General features: G+C 47.7%; 1 protein-coding gene across 1 annotated transcript; it reads left to right on the top strand.

Annotated features, from left to right (window-relative positions):
- Nucleotides 1-222: 222 nt before the first annotated feature.
- LOC133362490 (protein LSM14 homolog A-A-like) lies at nt 223-5,846 on the top strand. The gene is made up of 6 exons (XM_061581442.1): nt 223-343; nt 862-1,019; nt 1,776-1,920; nt 3,018-3,242; nt 4,431-4,536; nt 5,654-5,846. Exons 1-6 carry the CDS (start codon nt 223-225, stop codon nt 5,844-5,846), a joined length of 948 nt encoding a protein of 315 aa, XP_061437426.1.
- Nucleotides 5,847-10,578: the final 4,732 nt, after the last annotated feature.

Below are 10,578 nucleotides of genomic sequence, written 5' to 3'. Positions count from 1 at the left end.
AGCATCATCAGCAGTATCATCATCAGCAGCATCATCATCAGCAGTATCATCAGCATCATCATCAGCAGTATCATCAGCAGCAGTATCATCAGCATCATCATCAGCAGCATCATCATCAGCATCATCATCATCAGCAGCATCATCAGCATCATCATCAGCAGCATCATCATCAGCAGCATCATCATCAGCAGAATCATCATCAGCATCATCAGCAGCAGCATCATGCCCACGTGGACGCTGTGCTTGGGCAGCAGGACGAGCTTGATCTCCATGGCCGGCATCCGCTACGAGGGCACCCTGAGCGGGGTCAACTCGGACGACTGCACCGTCGCCTTGGCCAAAGGTCACGCACGGGAGGGTCACGGGTCAAAGGGGGTGAGGGCTTAAACAGCAGGACGGCTGCTTGTGTTGTAGCCGAAACGTCGTGAGAATTATTTTATTATGTTTTATTTTATTATTTTATTACTTCCCTTCTACGTGATGACTTTACCGAAAGAACCAAGAAGATGAATCCCTGCAGTCACGAAAGCTTTAAATCGAAAAAAAATCAGTGACTGCTTTAGTGTTAAAATACGGTGCTGTATTTTTAGGATAGTGTGTTTACAATATCATTTTACGTAGATATCCACATTCACTTAATATTTTTCTTCCGCAAGTTTTTATTGAAAATGCAACAATATTTGACATCATCTCAAAAACCCGACGTGATGGACAAAAAACCGACGCCAGGGTTGGGATGAAAAGCGCGACCTCCGATAGACACCAGGCGAGGTGGTTCACTTCTCACCACCGTGGCGCCCACACACCCACCACCACCACGGCACCGTTAGCGGCGTTAGCGTCGTCTTTGTGCGTGCGCAGTGCGTGTGTGCGGCACGGAGGGTCGCCCCGCCGAGCGAGCCATCGCCCCTCGCGAGGAGATCTACGACTACATCATCTTCCGTGCCAGCGAGATCAAGGACCTGGCGGCGTTGGGGTGCCCGCTCTCCGCTCTGCACCCCCACCTGGCCGTCGTGCAGGTGAGAGGGGGGCAGCTGTTCTCTTCGCCGCCAAACTGGTTGGTTACTTTAGCGGGCAGGACCCCACCGAGATATTTAACTCTGATCATTGGTTGTTTACCCTGTAATCTGGCAACAAAACTGACACCTTTTTTTACAAGGAGTCGTGTTTGCATTGACCACAATAACTGCGGTCGGAATGCAAACAAAAAACATAACTGATGATGTGCACTGTGCTTGAAGTTGATTGGTCCATACCCGAGACAGCTTTCCTTAGAGCCTAGTCTCACATGGAGTTGGTCCAGATGACGACAAAAGGCGCACAACTCAAGGACAATGCACCATCAGAGTATGAGAGCTCGGGGTAAGCATTTACACCATTGGAACCTCATTTGCCAGTATAAAAATATGATAATTGTTTTTTTACCCTTCTATCTGGCAACAAAACTGACACCTTTTTTTACAAGGAGTCATGTTTGCATAGACCACAATACCTGCAGTTGGAATGCAAACAAAAACATAACTCTGATAATGTGCACTGTCCTTGAAGTTGATTGGTCCACACCCGAGACAGCTTTCCTTAGAGGCCAGTCTCACATGGTGTTGGACCAGATGACGCCAAAAGGCGCACAACTCAAAACATGACTCCTTGTAAAAAAGGTGTCAGTTTTGTTGCCAGATAAAAGGATAAAAAAAACAATTATCATATTTGTTGTTACTGGACACGCTACGATTGATCCCGTCGCTGCGTGACCACCCACCCTCGCCCCCGTCCAGTCCTCCTCGCCACCACGGGGCGCCCACCCCCAGCGGGACACGCAGCACGGAGCCCGCGGCGGCCACGGGAGCGGCACGCGCGGAGCCCGCCGGCTCGTGCGGGACACGGCGGACGGGCGGCGGCCTGCACACGGAGGAGCCACAGGTACGGGCGGCGCGGTAAACGCTGGGGATGCAAAAGTGGCCGGGCGTTGTACCGCCCGCCCGCCCGCCCCCTCTTGCAGCCAGCAGCCTTTGCAGGTGCTCGCTAACGGAGCTTATCCTGACGTCGTACGGAAATCCGATGTTTTTTTATTTAAATCCTTTATATTAAGTTCACTTGCTTGCGCGCTTAGGACCGTGCAAATCTTTCGGTCGTTTTTTAACCCACTTCCCGTGATGCAATCGAGCTGACATTTTGCACACAGACTCGTTGTGCGTGACAATTAATGTTCGTGAAAAATTTTTTCCAAAATTTTACACTTTTTAGGACAAAAATATTATATTTAATTACCAATTGCTTAATGCTGCCATGCAATCATCTGACCCATAGGTGGCAGCCATCTCAAGCCAGAGGACGAGAGGACTCTAGCCGCCACGCATATAAAGGATTTATAGTGAAAAACTTAGTTTTACGGGTTATACTTGTTTAAATCCTTTATATTAAGTTCGCTTGCTTGCTTGCGCGCTTACGATCGTGCAAATCTTTTGGTCGTTTTTTAACCCACTTCCCGTGATCCGATCGAGCTGACATTTTGCACACAGACTCGTTGTGCGTGACAATTTATTTTCGTGAAAACAGTTTTTTCTAAATTTTTACACTTTTTAGGTAAAAAAAAAATTTCATATTTAATTTAAAATACCACTGTGATAAAAATGAAACTCTTACTCAAGAAAAACAGAAATGAATAATAAAATAAAACCGATGCCACGCATATAAAGGATTTATAGTGAAAAACACACACGCACGCACACACGCACTCACACACACTCACACACACGCACTCACACACACACACACGCACACACGCACACTCACACACACACTCACACACACGCACACACACACTCACACACACGCACACACACACACTCAAACACACACTCACACACACACGCACACACGCACACACGCACACACTCACACACTCACACACACACTCACACACACACTCACACACACTCACACTCATGCACACACACTCACACACACTCACACACACTCACACACTCACTCACACGCAGCTGCACTATCTCCCACAGCTGCGAGGAAGAGCGCCACGGTGGAGCGGGGGGTGCAGACGTCCCCCCAGCGTCAGCAGCGACGGTGTCGGAGCACGAAGCGGATTGCCGCCCAGACTCCCCGTGGGGCCCCGGAGCCGTGCGTTGAGTTGGACGCGGAGTTTGACTTTGCGAGCGCCAACGCGAAGCTGGACCGCGAGGCGCTGGACAGGGAGTTCCGGGGCAGGAACGCCAAGCGGAGAGAAGGTGGGGCACTCGCCGAACAACTCACTTCCTCCTCCGCTGCTGTGTCGGCAAAATAGAAATCTTGTCACTCTTATTATTCTTAGGTTTTTCCGGTAAAGTCACGTAGGTAAAAAATTAAAATTAATAAAAGTAAAATAAAATAAAAATCACGACGTTTCGATTAATTTTAATTTTGCTGCTGTATCGTCAAAATAGAAATCTTGTCACTCAATTTTTAGAAACTTCCCAATGTGGTACCCACTGCAAACTTGGTAAAGCTGCGTCATACTGGGGTGGGGGCACTCACTCACTCACACGCTGCCGCCACTCAACAACTCACTTCGTCCTCCGCTGCCGTATCGTCACAATAGAAATCTTAGTAGTAGGTTTTTACCCTTTTAAACTGGTACAAAACTGACACCTTTATTCAAGGCATCATGTTTGCAATAACCACAACACAAGTAGTCAAAAAAGCTAACAAAAAGAAGCAACTCTGATGATAATAATATGCACTGTCCTGTCATTATCAGAGTTGCTTCTTTTGCTTTGCTTTTTTGACTACTTGTGTTGTGGTTATTGCAAACATGATGCCTTGAATAAAGGTGTCAGTTTTGTACCAGTTTAAAAGGGTAAAAACCTACTACTATATTTTGCCACTGGTAAAAGAGATCTCATAAAATAGAAATCTTGTCACTCAATTTTGACACACTTCCCAATGTGGTACCGACTGCAAACTTGTCATCATCACGGTGGCTATGAGATGTTAACTACCTCGCCTGGTGTGCAGGAGGGCGTGGGTTCGATCCCAACCCTGACGATGCCTGCTGCTGTATATTTGGAGTTTGTGTGTTTCTCTCATCATCATCATCACGGTGGCTAGGAGATGTTGACTAACTAAATTACCTTAAAACCGTTGGAATACCTTATGCCAGAAAAAGTGTGTTGACCATCTTCTTGGTTCTTTCGGTAAAGACATCACGTAGAAGGGAAGTATTAAAATAATAAAAATAAAACATAAAATAATTCTCACGACGTTTCGGCCACAACGCAAGCAGCCGTCCTCAGGCGTAGACCAGGTCTGTTGAGGAGACAGCGTCTGAATGTGTGTTGACCAGTGGAGTCTGGGTTGGGTGGGGGGGGGCGGATCTTTGTGTGTTTAATTGTCCAGGCCACCCCCTCACTTCTGCCGTTGTGTCTCCCCTTGAGCAGCGGACAAGCTGAGGGGTCCCCGCACGAGCTCCCCCGTCTTCCTGGACGGCTGCTTCTACGACAAAACCAGGAGCTTTTTTGACAACATTTCCAAAGACGGCGGCAGGTAATGTCCGTCTCTGCCGCTCGCTCGTGGTGTGTGTGTTCTTGTTGGATCTCCTCGCCTTCAAGTGCAACGCCTGGGGGAGGCGATGGGGGAGGTGGCAGTACAGCAAGCGGGCTCCGTCTCCGTCTGTGCGGAGATGGTGTTGCTGTTCCCCACCCACCCCCCACCTCGTGTATAGAAACTCACAAACGGAGTTGGCCTAACCATCCCATTATAGGATGACAGAGCTTGGGCAAATTGTTTGTGCCGTTCCTGGCACATCTGGAAACTTTGGGCGTCGCAAAAATGTGTGACGTTAACTTGAATCGGCGCGCCCAAAAAAAAAATGCACGCCGCGTGAATTGCGTAGTTGCACTTGATTCGGAAAAAATCCCAGCCCCGAGAATAAGAGAAAGACGTGCAACTGTTTGACTGGGCACCAGACGAACATTTGTCTAGACGCAGGATGGCGTGGAGCCGTGCAGAGACCTCTCTGATGTCAGGTTTAGACCATTGGAACATCATTTGTCAGCAGTAGCAGAATATGATCATTGTTTTTTTACCCTTTTATCTGTCAACAAAACTGACACCTTTTTTACGAGGAGTCGTGTTTGCATTGACCACAATACCTGCGGTCAGAATGCAAAAAAAAAAACATAACTCTGATAATATATGCACTGTCCTTGAAGTTGATTGGTCCATACCCGAGACAGCTTTCCTTAGAGCCTGGTCTCACATGGGTTGGAACAGATGACGCATTACGGCTGCAGGTATTGTGGTCTATGCAAACATGACTCCTTGTAATAAAGGTGTCAGTTTTGTTGCCAGATAAAAGGGTAAAAAAACAATTATAATATTTTTTGCTGGCAAATGAGGTTCCAATGGTAGCCGTTTGCGACCCTGGTGCGGCCGGGTACGGGTAGGCCGTGAGTCACTGGTGAGTCACCCTTTGTCACTCATTCCGGGTAGGGTACGGGTAGGGTACGGGTAGGGTATGGGTACGGGTAGGGTACGGGTACCCGTTTGCGACCCTGGTGCGGCCGGGTACGGGTAAGAAATCAAAACCCGTCTGCGACCTCTGACCAGCCGTGCTCACCCCCCCACCCCCGCCCCTCCCCCCTCCTCCTCCTCCCGCCAGGAACTGCCGCGTGACGTTGGCGGAGCAGCGGCGCCTGAATGTGGCGACGTTCGGGGCGGACCTCTCCACGTCGCTCGCTCGCCGCTCCCGCCGACGCGGGGCCCTGTGGGGGGGGGACGGGCGGCCGTGCGCGCCCAAAGCCGCCGGTGGGGGGGGGCGGGCAGTCTCCTCCTCCGGCCGAGGTGCAGCCTAGACAGGTGACGACCGTGGTGACGGTGACAGCAGCTCAGCTTATTGGAGAGTATATTTAGTATATTGATGATTCTGATGTAGTTTATAATTACGGTCGCGCCCAAAGCCGCCGGGGGGGGGGGGGGGGGGGGGGGCAGCCTCCTCCTGCTCCTCCGGCCGAGGTGCAGCCTAGACAGGTGACGACCGCGGTGACAGCAGCTCAGCTTATTGGAGACTATATTTAGTATATTGATGATACTGATGTAGTTTATAATTACGGTCGCGCCCAAAGCCGCCGGGGGGGGGAGGGGGGGGCAGCCTCCTCCTCCTCCGCCGGCCGAGGTCCAGCCTAGACAGGTGACGACCGCGGTGACGGTGACAGTAGCTCGGCTTATACTGGTATGAACAAAGTGGACCAGCCTACAATAGATTATATCGTCCGTCCGTCCGATGTCCGATTAGGTGTAGCAACATCGCCCCCTACTGCAAACACTTGGCAGGACCCTACAAAAACCTTTAGACTCAGTGAGGCTTTCCTGGCTAAACAAGTGTCACATTCCCTTATAATTCCCTGAGATAGTTTTTAATTAAAAAAATTAAATTAAAAATTAACTCACAGCGGCCTAAAGCCTACAGCTAGGCCTAAAGCCTAAAACTAGGCCTCAAACTCTCCCTTCGTATCGTATTTGTTTGCTCCTACCAGCCCACCCCGCAGGGACCTGTTTGGAGAGTATATTTAGTATATTGATGACACTGATGTAGTTTAAATTTACTTTTTTTTACGTGGTGGCTTAGCTGCTGCAGCTACCGTACTATTAACATTCCTTCCCTTTCTAGATTTGAAGCTTTCGTGACTGCGAGGATTCATATTGTTAGGTTTTTTCGGTAAAGTCACGTATGTAAAAAAATTAAAATTAATAAAAGTAAAATAAAATAAAAATCACGACGTTTCGGAGGCAACACAAGCTTCCGTCTTCAGGTGGAACCGTCACAGCCACGACAGCTGTATCAAGTAAATGAGAGATTACATTTACGAGATTACATTTACTTGATACAGCTGTCGTGGCTGTGATGGTTCCACCTGAAGACGGAAGCTTGTGTTGCCTCCGAAACGTCGTGATTTTTATTTTATAATTTTAATTTTTTTACCTACGCGACTTTACCGAAAAAACCTAAGAATATGATTCCTTCCCTTTATTAATGCTACCCCTACTCCCTCCCTTCGATGCTGCTAATCCTGCATAATATGACTTTGAAACCCCCCCGCCCACCTCCTACACATTCCACAAGTAGTGACTAATCCCATATCGGAATTTTCCACAAATAAACTACATTCCTCTGTTGATATGTGATATGCAAATTACTTTGTCAAGGCGCTCTCCTCTAACCCAGCTTAAATATATGCTGCCAAGCCTGGCGGTGTTCATTCAGACGCTGTCTTCCCGGCAGGTGAGGGCGGCTCTCTGCAACACGATAACGGAAGTCTGTTGATGTTGCTTGTGAGGTTCTCCCCGTGAGAACACGCTGCTCCGTGGAGGATCAGAGAGAGACCATTTCATGGGGTATGCCGATAGCATAATAAGTATAACCCGTAAAAACAAAGTTTTTCACTATAAATCCTTTATATGCGTGGCGGCTAGAGTCCTCTCGTCCTCTGGCTTGAGATGGCTGCCACCTATGGGTCAGATGATTGTCTGCCAGTATTAAGCAATTGGTAATTAAATATTTAATTTGTTTTCCCTAAACAGTGTAAAATTTTGGAAAAAAATTTTCACAAACATTAATTGTCTCGCACAACGAGTCTGTGTGCAAAATGTCAGCTCGATTGGATCACGGGAAGTGGGTTAAAAAACGACCGAAAGATTTGCACGGTCGTAAGCAAGCAAGCACGCAAGCACGCAAGCAAGCAAGCATACTTAATATAAAGGATTTAAAAATGAGATGTGATAGAGCAAATCTTGAGATCAGATTTGGAAATCGGCACCCTGAAATTAGTCCAGAACAACTGCAAAAGTCCAGGCCAGAACTACATGTTGTTATTTTGTTTGTTGACCAGTGCGATACAATTTGCGTATTACATCGTGAACAACTCTTCTAAATCAACGAGCGCTCACACAGCTGCGTGGGTCTCACCCGGTGAGATAAAGATGTGGAGGAGTTTGTTTCAAACGGCAGTCGCTTGTCAACGCTCTCGTGCCCCACGTTAGAGATTGGATGGCGCGGAGAAATGTCGGCCACAATCGGCAATTCTCCAAGTGACAATCCAGCCCTTTGCGGGGTTTGACCACGATCTGTCGTGTTGCTTCTTGACGTTGCTAATGCCGCTCACTGCTGCTGCTGCTGTTGTTGTTGCAGGTTGCAGAGAACCACAGCTCCCACCCAGAGCGTACACATATTGGGGGTTTGTTTGATTTGAAAAAAAAAATGTTGTTGGGTCTGAAGAAACGTTACGTTAAGGACTGCATGTGGGTTTCGATTTAAAGATTCTTTCGTGACTGCAGGGATTCATCTTCTTGGTTCTTTCGGTAAAGTCACATAGAAGGGAAATAATAAAATAATAAAAACATAATAAAATACAATTCTCACGACGTTTCGGCCACAACGCAAGCAGCCATCCTCAGATGAAGAACAGGTCTGTCGGAAAGACAGCGTCTGTCTTTCCGACAGACCTGTTCTTCACCACAACGCAAGCAGCCGTCCTCAGGTGAAGAACAGGTGTGTCGGAAAGACAGCGTCTGAATGAACACACCAAGCTTGGCAGCAATATACACAGCAATATACGCTGCCAAACCTGGTGGTGTTTCATTCAGACGCTGTCTTTCCGACAGACCTGTTCTTCACCTGAGGACGGCTGCTTGCGTTGTGGCCGAAACGTCGTGAGAATTGTAATTTATGATGTTTTATTATTTCCCTTCTACGTGACTTTACCGGAAGAACCAAAAAGTCTGCATGTGGGTTTTGTTAATTGATACGCGATTCTTGCAATGTTTACGGTGTGTACACAAGGTATACACCGCGTTTGGTTGAACACTTTAGACGTTTATAATTTTAAAGAAAGTTTTGAACTTTAGTCTAATGGGTGAAGGTAAAACATGTCTGTTAAGTCGGACTTTAAATTGTCTCCTGAAATGGGTGCTTTTGTGCGACCGGTCTTAATCTGAAATGAGCATGGACATGACAATTTAATTGAGTTGTGTTTGTATTTCACAAGGCAGCATTGAATGTTGCGGAATGTATATTGGCGCATTGGCCGTGGTGAAGTGTCTGGCGAAGATTAAAGTTGACCGGCTGTTGGCTTTAGAACATTGCTTCTTTGAATTTACTGCGTTGCTTTAGATTGCTAGTGTGTGTAGTGTGTGTGTACTGTGTGTACTCTGTGTGTGTAGTCTGTGTGTGTACTGTGTGTGTGTGTACTCTGTGTGTGTAGTCTGTGTGTGTGTACTGTGTGTGTACTCTGTGTGTGTGTACTGTGTGTGTACTCTGTGTGTGTACTGTGTGTCTGTACTTTGTGTGTCTACTCTGTGTGTGTACTGAGTGGGTGGGTGAGTGAGTGGGTGAGTGAGTGGGTGGGTGAGTGGGTGGGTGAGTGGGTGAGTGAGTAGGTGAGTGAGTGGGTGAGTGAGTGGGTGAGTGGGTGAGTGAGTGGGTGGGTGAGTGGGTGGGTGAGTGGGTGAGTGAGTGGGTGAGTGAGTGAGTGGGTGAGTGAGTGGGTGGTTATTTAGCAGGGTTAAACTATTTACTCAAATGTCTAATCTGCACTAATTACGAATCTTTTGTTTTATCATCAGACAAATTACAAGGAAACTGATTTTTTTTCATCAGAAACTGCAAATTGAAAAAAAAACTTATCAATCTGAAGAGGCCGTCGTCACGTGACACTTAATTGAAATGGGGTTTTCTGGCCGAGTGGATCTAGAGTTTGACCAGCCTACATAGGGAATTTTAAATGTTACCGAGAGCCAATCAGCGGCGAGGAGCGGGGTCAATCGATGACTTGTCAACCAATCGGCGTGAAGTGGGCGAAGCTTCAATATTTTCCCCTCCCACGAAGGTGGTGGGGGGTGGGTGACGACACATGTTCACGCCCCCTGGTCCCATCCAACCAATCAGCGTGAAGTGGGCGGAGCTTCAATACGTTCTCCGCCCACTCAGGGTAGGGGGCGGGGCTACACATGTTCACGCCCCCTGGCCCCCTCCAACCAATCAGCTGCCGCATTTATTTGAAGAAAAAACGGACAATTGGCTCTTCCTCACAGCACGCGGATGGGCTATTGCCGCTAATGACTGAAAAAATATCTACATTGCGTAGTAATTCTAGATTTGAAGCTTTCGTGACTGCAAGGATTCATATTCTTAGGTTTTTTCGGTAAAGTCACGTAGGTAAAAAAATCAAAATTAATAAAAGTAAAATAAAAAATTTACTTTTATTAATTTAGATTTTTTACCTACGTGACTTTACCGAAAAAACCTAAGAATATTGTATAGTAAGTTATATTATACTGTGCATTTTTGTTGTAACGTTTAAAGTCCACGCTGTTGGTGGATGTTATTTTATTCTTATTTAAACGCAGCCCACACCCCCCCCCCCCACGAACCTCCTGGGACCCTCTCATCCAATCACAGCGTCTCGTTTCCTCACCCCCCCCCACCCCCTCCCCGTCAACACCGAGTCGACCAATCGGCGCCGAGGTGGGCGGAGCTTCGTGCGCCGCGTGGACCAATGGGAGCGCGAGTTGCCCACCAGGAAGTGGCGC

This window comes from Lethenteron reissneri, unplaced genomic scaffold, assembly GCF_015708825.2.
Source record: "Lethenteron reissneri isolate LAM-NWPU_2019-01 unplaced genomic scaffold, ASM1570882v1 scaffold_1497, whole genome shotgun sequence".
In the NCBI taxonomy this organism is placed as follows: Eukaryota; Metazoa; Chordata; class Hyperoartia; order Petromyzontiformes; family Petromyzontidae; genus Lethenteron; species Lethenteron reissneri.
Note: the sequence above shows the minus strand (reverse complement) of the source record. Positions and strands in the feature narration are given on the sequence as shown.